This window comes from Nilaparvata lugens, chromosome 6 (genome assembly GCF_014356525.2).
Source record: "Nilaparvata lugens isolate BPH chromosome 6, ASM1435652v1, whole genome shotgun sequence".
Taxonomy (NCBI): domain Eukaryota; kingdom Metazoa; phylum Arthropoda; class Insecta; order Hemiptera; family Delphacidae; genus Nilaparvata; species Nilaparvata lugens.
The window spans coordinates 15,646,978-15,663,119 of NC_052509.1; the positions used below are offsets into that span (position 1 = coordinate 15,646,978).

Consider the following 16,142-nt stretch of genomic DNA (forward strand, 5'->3'; position numbering starts at 1 on the left):
GTGTCAGCTATCTTCTATAGAAAACAGAGACAATGCCAGGAATCGGCAACGCCGTTCTCCTATCCACCTCCTCTGCCATTATAATGTGGAACTCACTATACCTAACCCAACTCAATACTATTGATATTTCAATATAGATGTAACAGATAAGTGGTTTACTAAAACTAAAGATTAGCATTGTTTAGTAAAGTTTACAATAAACAGCATTGCTGTGTTGAGCTTCCCGACGTCAAAATATATACCTAACCTCAAAGTTAATGAATTGATTTCTTGTGTTAATTATGCAATAATGCAAGATAAGATTATTCTGATAATTTGGTGAAATCCTTGAGTCATATACCTATCTCAGGTCTGTTGTCAAACAATAAGCAATTTGTAGGTATTAAAAATTGTACTTTTACTAGACAAATTTGCTACACAGATGTAAAACTTAAAAAAATATAAGTTGCAATATTTCTAAGAACATGACAAATTATTTTATTATTCAACTATAATAAATTAGGCTAATGTTAAAAACTTACTTACTTTCAAAATATTAAGACCAAGAACCTATGAAAACGTCCATGAATTCGGCTTTAATAAGCACACTTTATAATGGAAGACATTCCACTATAAACCTATGTAAAGATTAAATAAACATTAAAATTCTAGTTAAATTCTTGTTTATCTGGCAAATTAAATTAATACGTTGAAAAATTTAATAATTTCTCAAAAATAATATGCTTAGCCTTTTGCCTCCAAATTTCACCATGAATGTACAAGACAAGACAAGTTCAAACTCAAAGTCGATTTTTATATTATCATCAATCGATATATTTAAGCAATCGACTCGTTCAGCGAATACAGTCGACTATAAAAGTTTGTTTTAGGTTATGGAGGGAACAACATAAAAACATTGCATGGAATCGTCAAGGCTCTAAACTATTTTTTATATATTTATTTTAAATTTCTTTAAAATTCCAACTTCCCTGTATATGTATATAAATCAATAATGAGTTCTTCTCCATCTAGTAGCAGAGAAATTAAAGCGATTTCAAAAAATGACGTACATAGGATCTGCTCAGGACAGGTTTGTAAAATTCTTATTACCGGTACCGTATCAGGGTAGTTGTTCATTTATTGTGATTTTTCATATCAGTGCATGGTAATATATTTCTTTAAATATCATTATATAGCACAATTTTAATAATTTGTTGGTGTTGATGTTTGAATTCTTCGTCGTTGGCTGAGAAAACCATATAACTTGTGTTACTGTTGATTTAAGCTTATCCTTATAATAAGTTTCAGTTTACTCTTATTAAGTGTCAGGAACTATCCCTTTTAATCCTGAATAAGAATTTCATTTCTTGCATGAAGTTGGTCGTTTAAACTTCTTCTTGACATAATTATTGTCATCTGCAAACAGTATGGAGTCATTACTTACTTATTTACTTGATACCTACTTACTTTTATTACTTGGTAGCCTACATGGTTTTGATTCCATTAAATGGTACGAAATCATTTATTTGAAGGATGAACAGCTGTGGGTCCATTAAAGATTCCTGTGGAACTCTATTATTAATGTCTCTAATCTAAGAACTTGTATTGAGACTACTTGTTTTTGGTTCTCAGCATAACTGAAGATGGCTTTCAGAACTTGTCCACTAATCCTGTACTTTTCCAGCTTACTGACAAGGATTTTGTGTGGAACACAGTCAAAAGCCTTACTTAGGTCAAAAACTGTCAGGGCCAAAGCATCACCTGCCTTAAAAGCACTCTGAATTTCACTTGTGAGAGCAATGAGGGCACTTGTTGCCATGTTGAGCATTGTTGAAGAGGCCGTTCTCTTCTAAGTATTCCACCAATTGCTGTGTTTTCAATCATCAATTAGAAAGTATAATACATGGCCGTTCTTTGGATACTCATCAATAATTCAACTGGGTCATAATCTCAACATTATATAGATGCCAACCAATTTTGTTTACTTCAGATTATTGCTGGTGAAATGATAATTTACAATAAATTGGTGATATTTTTGACAACATCCCAGTGGTTTCATCACAATTTTGTGTAGTTTTACATTGTGATTCAAAAGTTACATTAAATGTATAAACAATGTATATACGCAGGTTTGTAATTTATATCAACATTGTATTTTTTTTAATAATTCACAAATTATTAATGATGATGTTCTAACTTGTTCAAATCAAAAGTCTTACAGTTATTTTAGTTGGTTAATTAAAATTCTCCTTTTTCTAGGTTGTATTAAATCTTGCCACAGCTGTGAAAGAACTTGTTGAGAATAGTTTGGATGCAGGCGCTACTTCCGTTGATGTTCTAGTTAAAGATTATGGCAGTGAATTGGTGCAAGTAGCAGACAACGGTTGCGGCGTTTTGCCTGAGAACTTTCAGGCCCTCAGTAAGTGGTGATTCTCATTCTAGTTCAACCAATTATTATTTTAATTTTGATCTCTTAATAGTTGAAATCATTCAAATTTAATGTCGATTTAGACTCACCAAAGCCAAATTCACGTTCGAGACTTGAGGCGTGTCGTCTTCCCATCTCAAGAATCAATCTCCTCCCATCTGGAGTGGTACGAGAGCTTCACCACAAACCTAAATTTCCCAAAGAGCGAATAATAATAGTTCCATTATATGAAGTGGAGTGGCCGTAGTCGAAAGGATTAGATGCAGCTTTATAATTAAGTGGCCCAGGTTCAAATCCCGTCCGGACAAGATATTTTTCTCAGGCTACTCCCGTGTTTTGGATGGGCGACTTAACGTGTCCAACGGTTGTTAAATGAGTCATGTCAGAGACCCTGAAATTGATCAGGTAAAACCTGAAAACTCTTACATCAGGCCTGAGCCAGTCAGGTCACTGGATAATATTATTATTACAGTAGTATCATTGTTATACAAATTATTAGACTGTACATAATTACAAAATACATAAGTCAGACTTGAGAATTCTGAATTTAGTTCCATAGGGCAACTTGATATTTTTTTAGTGGCTTAGAATTACGTACTCTAGATACTTGATTTGGCACAGTTGCTCGAGACACGTCGTATCATCAAAAAATAAAGGGTAGTAGTAATTCTATAGACCTATTCTAATACATAATGATCCGCTTTCATTTATGAAATTTAATCGCAGATCAATGATCATCGCATTGTCATCCGATTCGTTCATAGGCTCTCATAGCATTGATTTCGTTGAAAGATGTCTTCTTTTTTTAATTGAATATAACTGTTACTAGTACTAGGACTAACGATCAGTTTATTTCTATCCTAAATTAATATTTCAAGTCATTTTACTAGAAGAGTCTTGTAATAGCTTCTCCTTCTTTTTAATTAGCTCATTCATAATAACTGCACTAAATTAATATTTCAATTTTTCCCACTTTCACTAAGCATTCCTGGAGGTTTACATCAGATCTGTTGGCTTCTTCCTTTTCAATCTCCTCGTTAATGTTGAGTTGTCCAAAAGCTGGATTGCCTCAACATTGAAAGACGTCATTTGACTGCGATTTAATACACGTACATACATCCGGTAGTTAGTAAATAGAAGACTTAATCCATCTTTCTGACTTATTGAACATAATAAACCATTAAATCTAAATTGAATTTATAGGTCTTATGTTCCATTTGTAGAGTGTCCTAGAAACAGGGTCCAAGTCTTCTACGGTTGCATATACGTCTATTAAATTTCAGTCCAATGAGTTTCAATATCTATTATTAACCTTACTCTGTTATCTTTGATTTTTGTAGCTTTGAAACATCACACTTCGAAACTGCAGGACTTTTCGGATCTGATGAGTATAGACACGTTTGGATTTCGAGGCGAGGCGCTCAGTTCTCTATGTGCCTTGAGCAGTCTGTCAATTGTGACTCGCCACAAATCGTTGCCATGTGCCACCAATTTGGCCTTCGATGGTAACGGCATTATCACATCGACTACCCAAACGGCTAGACAGGTTCGTTACTTTCCTTTTACAATAAAAGTATTCTATTTTCCTTCAAATAAGTGGACTTGCTTGAGAAAATTATTATGAAAATGTAAAATTATGTTATTCAATATCCAATTCAATCACAGCAATAAAATTAAACTCAATATTAAATTTAATTACGGAATACTACTGATAATCCGAAAACTGTTTACCACAATGGCGTATACGTACAGTAGAATATAAAATTAATTTTTTACTTCCCGTATTACTCTATACTACTCAATAATATGTATTATTCGATTCACCTGTATCACTATATTGATTTTCTTGATTTAATCCTTGTTATGTTATGTTATATTTTATGATTTGTTATTATATCCAAGAATAAATGAATAAATAAATGAATGATTTAATCCTTACTTTTTCACTATCTATCCAGTAATGTTTCTGATTCAATAAAGTTTTTGAAAACTTCACACCGGGATAATTAACAAAGAATAAATACATTTGAACGGCATTTAGAGATTTTTCAAAGGTGTTCCACGTGTATTAAAGGATAAGTTTTAATCTGATCCCGAAAGAGAGTGATCCAGGTTCTCCAACTTTTTTTGTGTGTCACTTATTAATTATTATTCTTTCAGGTTGGCACAACTGTAATGCTGAAAAACATTTTCTCATCACTGCCTGTCAGACAGAAAGAATTTCAGCGCAATTTGAAGCGAGAATTTTCAAAAATGTGTCAGCTATTAACCGCTTATTGCCTGGTGTCCACTGGAATCAAGTAAGTACTTACTAAAGTTTCATGAATGAGAATTGATATTGTAGAATTTTCCCATAATATTAAACACATTTTTATTTTTGTCACATTCACATTTATATACTTAAGTGTGGATGTGTCAAAAATAAAACTGTGTTTTTTCAATTAAGTACTTAATTTTTCATTAAGTAACCTACTTGATTGTTCCATTATAATGTTGACCAATTGAAGAGTCGATTCCTCTAAATATCACATTACTTGGTGGCTCGGAACCCACCTAATAGTGTAGATCCACTAATTTTCATCATTCGCCTCATTACCTACGAAAAAATGTATGTACATTGCAATACAAGTGCTCAATATATAGGAGTATCTTAGTATGTGTTTCACCAAGGCGTATTGGTGCTATCCTGTATCAAGTTTAGCAACAATAATATGTTTTATTATTCACATTCCTTTCCATTTTTTTGCAGAATAACATGTATAAATGAAACAAAGAAAGGAAGCCGACAGACAATTTTAGCAACTCAAGGCTCGAAGACTGTCAGAGACAATATTGCATGTGTCTTCACTACAAAACAAGTAAGAATTATGCTGTATAAAATTCTAAATGTTTTTAAACTATTCTTTTCCATTCCTGTTATGTTTGAATGATCAACCTCTGCTTTAATCGATGTCCTTTCATTAACTATATGGAATAGAGGTGTTTCAATGAATAATGATTTCCAGGTAGCAGTATTCCTTACAAGATCATGGAGAGATGTTATTAATTTCACAAAATGTTGTAAATGGCAAGTTTTATTCAACTTTTATACCGTTACATTGTAATGATAATCACATAATGGTAACAATAATTGTAAGCAATAAAACATCAAAATGGATGAAACAATTTCTTCTTATGGTTGTTTATTACATCCTACAATATATTTCAAACTTTAACGTATAACATAACTCTTTCACCCAATAGCATCACCAATTATTTGCAATATCTAATAATTCAATTAGCTGTCGATTCTCGAAAATATATTAAATTTTGTATTTGTTTCATCATCATTTTTTGCTATCCTATTGAGCATTTTAAATGTAGGGCTCATGTCTTCATATGATGAATTGTCATTTTTTGTAATGCTTTGCTGCAACGTCTAAAACTGTAATGAGATTCAGTGTTGAAAGTTATAAGTATTATTTTTATGATGCATTACGGCTCAGTTAACTAAAAGCCTGTTACCCGTGATTAAATGCCTCAAGAACCAATCAGAGAAGCCTTCTCTTCAAAAAATTCCTCTGTTAGTGGTTCTCGAGGCATTTAATCTTTTATGATTGAATCTCATGGCATTTAATCAGGGTTCAAATTCTACAGCACTTCTGCGCAACCGAGCCTACATATTTTTAAATATGTATTAAATAATAATTACTATTGACTAACAGGTGACCCATGTGCTCCGCAAGGGTCTGTTTAAATCACGTGACAAACTGAAAACATGACGTAGTGAGATTTTGAAGATTATAAAATAGGCTTATAACCATCCTCGGTAAATTAAGACATGAAAAATTCAAAGTTAATCAGTCCAGTAGTTGAGACGTGATGATATCCCGTACGTGTATAAGCCAATTCTTTCCTTTTTTACTTTTCTTGTCTTATTACCATAGGTAAGGAAGTAGGCTATTGCTTTCCGAAAAAAATTAAGGTACCCTGATGTCAAGTTTTCTATACGTTTCAAGGTCCCCTGAGTCCAAAAACATGATTTGTGTGTGTGTGTGTGTGTGTGGTGTGTGTGTGTGTGTGTGTGTGTGTTTGTGTATGTGTGTGTGTGAGTGTGTGTGTGTGTATGTGTGTGGGTGTGTGTGTGTGTGTGTGTGTGTGTATGTCTGTGAACACGATAACTTCATTCCTAATCAATCGATTGACTTGAAATTGTAAACTTAAGGTCCTTATATCATGAGGATCCGACAACAAGAAATTCAATAAAATTAAATTCAAGATGGCGGAAAATGACTAAAAAACCATGTTTTTCACGGTTTTCTCGAAAACGGCTGTAACTTTTTTCTTCAAATTTAAACCCTGGATAGCTATATATAATAAAACCTATCAACTGACATAAGTCTCATCTTTGGGAAAATTGCAGAAGCTCCATAATATTCTTGAGAAAAATGGATTTTGTTAAATTTCCATCACGATTCTCTCGAAAATGACAAGACCGAGTTTTTTTTCAAATTCATACCCTGTATTTATCAGCTCTATCAACTGGCATGAGTCTCCTTCCTGGGAAACTAACAGGGAGTTCATCCCATCCTTGAGAAATGGACTATGTAACCTCCTTCTTGTGCATGAGGTAGGTAGAGTAGTTTATTCAAAAGAACACATATTCGAGATATTTCACCTGTAGAACAGCTGTTTTGACAACTTTTTAAAAATCATAAAATTTCACAATAATTTACACAAAGGAAAATGTACTCTGGGGCCTGTTTCATAAAAACTTAGAAGTCCTGTAATACAGGAACAGCTGATTTTATCGGCTTTATTGAGCATGTAATTTGAATGGTGATTCTCCTGTATCTTTTATGAAACAGGCCCCTGAAAACAATATAATAAAATAGTTTGATCATAAATAGTTTTAATGTGTAGCCGCCAATCGTCATTTAGCTATTCCCTTAAATTATTCTCGTTTAAGAATAAGGCTTACAGTTCAATGAGCAAGGAAAGTTGTGTGAGTGTTCCCTACCAGATTTTTATATTAAAGATGATTGAGTTTGTAGAGTGAATATTGATGTTGTGGAACTTTTCCATAATAATTGAAGAGACTTGAGATGTTGTCAAAAAATCCACTTCATTTAAATAAAGTGAAATAATAATGTTTATTATAATAAAGTGGATTTTTTGACAACTCAAGTCTCTTCAATTAATTATTATGGATGAGTTTTGAATTTTCAGTTATTGAACCTTCTACCAGTTAATGAAGTGGATCTCCAGCCGGAAACGCTGGAAGAATTGAAAATGACTCTAGAAGATTCCAAGGTGTTCAGGCTGGAAGGATTCATCTCTTCCTGTGCTCATGGTGCTGGGAGGTCGAGTGCTGATAGGCAATTCTATTTCATCAATTCACGACCTTGTGAACCAACCAAGGTGAGTGACAATTTTTTTTTGTGAATAGGACATTTTAAAACCCTCTTTTAACCTTTCTCTCTCTAGTACCTACTCAGCTAAACCGTTGAACCAAATTTCAACTTTACTGATTGATTTGTTCTTGAGAGATCTGGAAAAACAGAATAAATTACTCGAAAATAGTAAGTGTCAAGCTTTGAAAAGTTCTCAAATCCTCCACATCAAACTTTCACGTGTTCTTAACTGAATAAATAGAAACTTGAAACAAATAGACGTAAGAATAATTAAATACGTACACTTGTTCAAAACATTTGTATCAATCATGTTATTTTTTCATTGAAATTTAAAATGTATTAAAACTTGTTAAAATGTATAAATACTTGTTTAAATGTATTTAAATTTGAACCAAAGAAATTGATGGAGAATTAAATACATAAACGTGTTATTCAAAGACTTCTATAAACTCTGTTATTGTTCCAGTAAAGTTTAAAAAAGAATTGAAACCTCAACTTGAGAAATTGATAGAAAGTTCAATACAAGTTATTCAAAAACTCGTACCGTATCAATTTTGTTATTTTTTTTCAGTAAAGTCTAAAATGAATTGAATCTTAAACCGCAGACATTGATGAATAATTCAATAGAATAAATTTGTTATTCCAAAACATGTATCAATTATGTTCTTTCTGCAGATAATTCGAACTGTGAATCAGATTTACCATCAGTTCAACGCCAATCAATCGCCGTTCGTGTTCTTGAATGTGATTGTCGCCAGAAATTGTGTTGATGTCAATGTGACTCCCGACAAGCGCCAAATATTTCTCGATAATGAAAAATTGTTGCTTGCTGTAATCAAGGTCAGTGTAGTTCCTTTAAACGTTTTCAATACTCAATAATACGCTTATATTATTCGTCACCTATCAAACACAAACGCTCTAGTGTTCATGGAAGAATATTCTTTGTCAAGAATAGACATTTGAACATGAACTAGGTCTTACCATAGAGAAAAGATAGCATTAGAAGATATCCCATGGTATAGATCGTTTATTTTCCAAATTTCAAGCCGATTTTTTGTCAACTCAAGCCAATTACTGACGACGACTACTAGTCCAGTCAATATAGACACTCCACAATATATTATCTATTTACTCTTCATTTTTGCACAAACACTGATCATTGAAATAATTGGTGGTCCATCTTCTTGTTCTTCTTTATTCATCTCCTGAAATCTGTTCTTTAATCCAGTCAATATAAACATAAAAAAGGGGGTGTGCTTGCAATTTATATTTTAGTTCTGTTTTCCTAGTTCTAGATACAGGTTGGCCCAAAAACCTCCTATTTCCGGTTTATTTCCCAGTTTTCAGCTATTTCCACCAAATCCTGTAATCGGACAGAAAAATTCGCTCCCGCATTTTTTTATCATGAAATTCTTAATAAAATGAGATCATTTGAAACTCTCTATCTCCAATTAGTACTGAGTTACAATTTTTCAAAAATGAGTAAAATTTAAAAAAAATCAATTTTGATGAATTTTAGTTTTTGCTCAACAATATCTTCCGATTGTTATTATTTTAATGTATAATTCAAAATTCCTCTCAGCGAAATTTTCTGCTCTTTTATCTGAGACCAAGTAGAGCGCTGTATCTCATATAGATTTCCAGATACACCTGACAACAATGCTCCTTGTGTTTTGAAAACACCCTATTTTTCAGCTTCAATCATGATCACCAACTTCATTATCATCACATTATGATTTTGCACCATGATATAAGTTCATAAGATCACGTTCTATGAGAAACGCCCATTAGATGCACTTAATTCAGTGGAGAGGCGCGCATAAGGACACCTCAAGGATAAAAATTTCATACTCATAACTTTTTACAAAATAATTGGATCTCATCGTACTCATTGTCCTCGGCTCGTCAAGGGGGATCAAATTCATGCACCAAGTCAAATTTAGTCGAAAAATATATAATTCATCCTTGAGAGTACTTTAAACAGTATTTTAATACACAAAAAATTACCAATCTCTATATAAAAAGCTGCGTATCTTGTGAAATACTTTAGATGAAATTTCAAAATCTAGTAAGGATTGTGTGATGTGGTTGCCTGGTTGGCTGGGCGTCCTGGCTGCCTATAGTGAGGTCCACGTTATAATGGCAGTAGAGAAAGATAGGAGAACAACGTTGCCGATCCTCACTATCTTGTCAATGCCTTCTATAGACGGTAGCTGACAGGTTTATTTATGTAATATAAATTGTTCATTCTCGTTTAAAATAATCAATTATATTTTATTAAGCAAAAAATTATATTTTTCAATAATTTCATCATGAATTTTCATAATTTAGATGAAATATTTTGTTAATTCATTATTAATTCACATTGTTGAAAGACGATCTGGCAACAGAGCAAAGCGAGAAAGTGATAGCGTATTTATAGTAATTCGTATAGAGACTATACATTTCGAATGAGTATTTTAATAATTATTTAAAATCCGATGAATCTTTTGTAGTACCCTGTACTTGAATAATAGTAAATAAATATATATGTCTCATTCATTTCAATTAGGCTACTTGAAAGTGTCATATTGAACAAGTCATGTCTAAAAGAAAACAAAAGAAGGGTACTTGTAATTCTATTTAATTGAGTAAATCTACTATTCACCAGTATATATCTGTGAATAGTATATATCCAATACTGGAACTCATCTTCATTGAAATTCTATGTAAATTTTCGCCCACATCACTTTTTATATTGTAAAGTGTAAATAAAAAGGCATTTATCTATCTACATTTTTTATTTCATTTTCAGGAAACACTTTTGAAACTGTTTGAAAGTATACCGTCCACGTTCAAAATCAACAATGTGCCTTCAAGTATTACCGGCTCAACTAATGCCAAGCTGTCAAGTTTGTGGAGTTTCAAGGAGAAACAAGCAATTGAATATCCAGAATCATGCAGCAATTCACCTACTGATCATGATAGATTGTCAAAATCAAGATATTCCTGTGAAATGGTCGCGCAAACAAATTCTGGTATTGAAACCGATTCACAAGTTTTTAAAGGGAGTTCTTCGTCTGAATTATCAGTGGAAGCAGGATTTCTAAGCTCTCAAAATGATAGTTTTTCACCAAACAGCTGTGTGAAAATGAAACGTACCCTTTCTGATGCTGAGACGCCCACCATTGATGCAAAACGTAATATCTGCGTCTTCTATTTGTTGCATGTTGTTTATCCTCTGATTCCTCCGAAACCATTCTCTCTGAGGTATTTCTGTACTTTTTCTAAAGTTCCTTAGAAATTCAAACTACATTTATTAATTTTTTATTTACGTATTAATTGTAATTGTGGCTTTGTGCAATTACAATTAGACTCATATCAAGCATAAAAATAAAGCTTCCTATAGCTTTCCTAGCGTCGCTGTGGATTGATTGCTTCTACTTATGAAGTGGTAAAGAGGAGTATGAGTTTTTTAAATATTTTTTTTTCAAAATCCTTAGTTTTATTCCAAAACGCCCAATTTATTTATTACATAGCACAGTGCTTTAGCGATTGTTTCTGTGAGCTTGGCTTACCGATTCACGTTTCTTAGCTCAGTGAGTGAAGTAAGCGGAAACAGCCTCACTATTTAGGCTGCTATTCAGATTGATAGTTATATTGTTAATCTGATAGACTCTTATTCCGAAGTTCCAACTCTCGGTATTTGTTGAAGAGAAAATTTATTTTTCAATGTGTAATGTATTTCTGTAAATAAAACTGTTACTTTTCAATTTTAAATTTATAAAACTTTAATTTTAAAACGGTAACTTTTTAAAAATATTTATTAAGCATTTTTTGTGCAGCACTTTGTAGTTCAGATTACATTTTGTAGTTCACACATAATTGACTGATTGTAGTATTGTAATGACTATTATTATTATTATTATTATTTTATTGTCTGAATTTGCTTCTGTGTTCTGAATGTGCTTGAGAATCTTAATGGTTTTTTTAAAAATTCAGGCTAGTATTCTAAACTCTTATATTATGTGCATTATATATATATATATATATATATATAATATATATATATATAATATATATATATATATATATATATATTAAATGTTCAATAAAAATGAAAAATGAATTCCATTCAAGTTCAATTCTACAATTCCTTTCTCCAATTTTAGTCTAATTGACTAATTGTCTCTAATTGAGAGTGATATTCACATGAGTTTTAGGCTTGTTTTGTAATTTGTGAAATCCCGTTTCCCGTTAGTATTCTTCAGATATTAAACATGTATTAGAGCCTTGGAAAGCTCACTTCACTCTGTGGTTTCTACTGAGATCAACAACTCAAAACAATTACGTCCATTCTGGAGGCATATATATTTTTTTAAAAAATGTTTATTTAATTTATTATGCTCAGATTCATCCTGATTGTGATCAAACATGCTGTTTTTATAAGTGTTTCACGAATATTTCTTGCATTTTACAGAAATGAAATTGAATTCTTCGCCACATAGAACGCCACAAAAAGACAATGTCAGCACGAAACTCTATAATCGTTTCAAAGAGAAGTTGGAAGCGTTTAAAAGTGGAAAGAAAGACAAAAGCAAAAGTCCAAGCGAATATTCAATACAAACTATAGAAAAGATTATAGTTCCTGAAAGGGAAAATGATGAGTTATTGAAATCTACCCAATCAATTGACATTGAGATGGATGGAAGAGAGAATTTTGAGTCTAAAAATGATGAAATAACGAATTGTGAAGAAAATATGGAAGTTAAATCAAATAATATCGATAGTTATGAAAACAAAAATCAGGATTTAAAAAATGATGGACAATTAAGGGTATTAAATGAAAGAAAAAATGAAGCTACGGCTACAGAGAAAATTGATTGTGATGTAGAAAATTATGTACTTGTTGAAAAAATTGTGTCTGATGATAATGAACTGGAACATTGTGTTGAAGCTGATGACAATCAAAATAAAAGTGTTGATGTCGATAGTCAACCAGTGGAATTGGACAGTGGTATCCCGTCGGGTGATGAGGCCAGTAGAAAGTCATTGTTAGTCGATCTCAGTGTTGAAAACTTGGAAAGATCTTTCAGTAGATGGAGGATTGAATTGGAGACTGAAGAAGAGGCAAGAGCAAAAACATTGGTTCGTTTTCGAGCAATCATCGATCCCAGCAAGAATGAGTTGGCTGAAAAGGAACTTTCTAGAGAAATAACCAAGGATATGTTTCAAAAGGTGAGTGTTATTTGTCATTCAACGAGTCTCAAGGACATTTTATATGCTCACTGCTCAGTCCACATTTAATGCTAATCTACTATTATATGTAGGCCTAGGCATGGTACGAATATACGATTATATTAAGGCATGGTACGAGTATAAGATTATATGAAGGCATGGTCACATTCAGTACAATGTGTTTCATTCCGGGTTCAAACCAACATCTCATTTTAAACCGAGATAGTGCATACAGGCTCAAGTTATACTGCATAGAAAAAATATTCCATAAAAAACAATTCAAGTTTATACGATTCTTCATATAGTCCATTCAATATAGACATAAAAAAGGGGGTGTGCTTGCAATTTATATTGTAGTTCTGATTTCCCCATAATATTATTTGGGTACATAATAGAAGTCCAGAACTAATTTCTTCATGAAAAATCTACTTTTGCTAGATACAGGGTGGCCCAGAAACCTCGTATTTTCGGCTCATTTTCCAGTTTTCAGCTATTTCTGCCAAATCTCGTAATCGGACAGATAAGTTTGCTCTCACCTTTCTCTAGATTATAAAATTCTGAATAAAATAAGATCAATCGGAACTCTCTATCTCCAATGTGTACTGAGTTATAATTTTTCAAAAATGAGTAAAATTTGAAGAAAAAATAAATTTAGATGAATTTTATTTTTTGATCAACAATATCTTCTGATTGTTACCATTCAGATGTCTCTGGACGTATTTTTGTGCTCTACAATCTGAGATAAGGTAGAGCGCTCTATCCCATATAGATTTCCAGGTACACCTGACAACAATGCTCCTTGTATTGTGAAAAATACCTAATTTTCAGCTTCAACCATCATCACCAACTACATTGTCCTCACATTGATATTTCGCACAATGATATAAGTTCATGAGATTATGTTCTATGAGAATCACCCCTTAGATGCACTTCATTTCAGTATTTCCTAGTGGAGAGGCGCGCGTAAGACCTCAAGGATCAAAATTTCAAACACTTATAACTTTTGACACAATGCTAAGATTTCATCGTACTACACTTCGTTCTTCTCGGTTCGTCAAGGCGGTCCAAAATCATGCATCATCATAAGTCACATTCGGTCGAAAAATGGAAAATTTATTGTTGAGTGTACTTAAACAAAACTTACACAAAAAATGGTCAAAAATTATAACTCAGTACACATTGGAGATAGAGAGTTCCGAAGGATCTCATTTTATTCAGAATTTTATAATCTAAAAAAAAGGTGGGAGCAAATTTTTCTGTCCGATTACGAGATTTGGCAGAAATAGCTGGAAAATGAGCAAAAATACGAGGTTTCTGGGCCACTCTGTATCTAGTACAAGGAAATTTTTCATGAAGAAATTGGTTCTAGACTTCTCTTATGTACCCAAATAATATATAGAAAAATCAGAACTACAATATAAATTGCATGCACCAATGTATATAGTGACTGGACTAATAGTGCGTATGTAACAAAGAGTAAGTTTTATCTGAGGTAAAACCTTACATATTAGGCTGGTAGCGAGAATTCTGTAAAGAAACAGTCTGAACTATACCATACTAATATTCTGGACAATAATATTGACAATAACTGAGCTCTAATTAACATCTGAAGATAACTAGTTGTTGGTAATTTTGTAGATAAGTTCAAGACATAATATTTTTTATTGAAATCCCTTTGAAAAAATATTGACCTAATCTGTTTAACCTCTACTTATTGATTCAAGATTTAAACATCTCAATCCTCCTCGATGTATGCACCGACATGCGGTCATTATTGATTCATCTGCTTACTAGTAATCAATAATCTTTATTCTTGTCATCGAACATTACAAATGTTATAAACAAACGTCATGTGAAGATAATACATAGCTTTGCATATACTAACAATATACCGTACCGCTAACACATATATACATAACATTAAGCATGTACACATATGTATACACATACAAATATAATATAAAACAGTCAGATGCTCACGTTATGACTTAGGTACTCGTCAATTGTATAAAAAGCCTGTTTTTTGAGCCATTGTGCTACTGTGGATATTAACTTTTGTGCTAATTTTTTTACTGTCGGTAATTTATTGAATAATAATTATTGTTGATAATTATAGCTTTTGAATGTTTTTTGCAGTCTGATGTATGGGGTAATTAGGTTATCTCTATTTCTAGTTCTATGTTCATGCTGATGGCTATGTCTTGTTAATGGAGTTAGGTTTTTTTTAACATGGACCAGGTTACAATAAATGTACATTGAAGGAAAAGTCATGATTCCAAGCTCGATAAAACTATTTTTATAGCTTTCAACACTCCTTAGACCAACAATACAGCAAATGGCTTTTTTGCCAAATAAATGCTTCTTCATATCACTTGAGTTACCCCAAAGACGGAGCCCATAATTGAGATGGGAATGAAACAAACCATAGTAAGTCAGAATAAGTACCTCCCTACTGACACAACATTTTAGTCTCCTTAGTAGGTACATAACTCTGGACAGTTTCTCACAGATACTCTATGTGGCTACTCCAACTCAATTTACTGTCTAGGACAATACCCACCAGTTTAATCGGCTTCAGGTACTCCTGGTGCTCCCTGCTTAAATTATTTCTAAGCGTGAATAGAATATTTTCTGTTTTACTCTCAAGTAAAACCATCTTTCTCTTTTAGTAATTTAATCAATCATTCTTGCAATCAAAATATTCATTGCATTTCAGTAAATCACAAATTAATAAAATAGGACGCTTTTGAAACAATGAATTTCCAAGTATAATTCAATGTTCATTTGAAAATAGAATTTAATACGGAACTTTTTTATATTCGTATGGTACTATTTTTTATTCTCATGTTTTGATTGGTTTTTACTGTCTCCTACCTTTTGTAAGTCTAATTTTTAATTTCCAGATGGAAGTAATCGGCCAATTCAATTTGGGGTTCATTATAGCAAAGTTGAAATCTGATCTGTTCATAGTAGATCAACATGCCACTGACGAAAAATACAATTTTGAAACTCTTCAAAAAACTACGACCCTAACCAACCAAAAACTTGTCATGTAAGTTAACGTTTGCATAAAAAGTTACATTGCATTTTGCATGTGGTATTTTATCCTTGTACAGAACTGAAAA

The 16,142-nt window shown here is 32.4% G+C and overlaps 1 protein-coding gene across 1 annotated transcript in view; it reads left to right on the forward strand.

Moving 5' to 3' along the window:
- The first annotated feature begins 856 nt into the window (after positions 1-856).
- The window catches only part of LOC111044592 (mismatch repair endonuclease PMS2), a 36,528-nt gene continuing 21,242 nt past the window's right edge, over positions 857-16,142 (forward strand). Inside the window, exons 1-10 of the mRNA XM_039430232.1 lie at positions 857-1,069; positions 2,239-2,398; positions 3,748-3,953; positions 4,568-4,707; positions 5,157-5,265; positions 7,616-7,807; positions 8,476-8,640; positions 10,595-10,979; positions 12,260-13,017; positions 15,921-16,069. Of these exons, the coding sequence (XP_039286166.1) occupies positions 992-1,069; positions 2,239-2,398; positions 3,748-3,953; positions 4,568-4,707; positions 5,157-5,265; positions 7,616-7,807; positions 8,476-8,640; positions 10,595-10,979; positions 12,260-13,017; positions 15,921-16,069 (2,342 nt within the window). The 5' untranslated portion in view covers positions 857-991. The remainder of the gene's footprint in view (positions 1,070-2,238; positions 2,399-3,747; positions 3,954-4,567; positions 4,708-5,156; positions 5,266-7,615; positions 7,808-8,475; positions 8,641-10,594; positions 10,980-12,259; positions 13,018-15,920; positions 16,070-16,142) is intronic.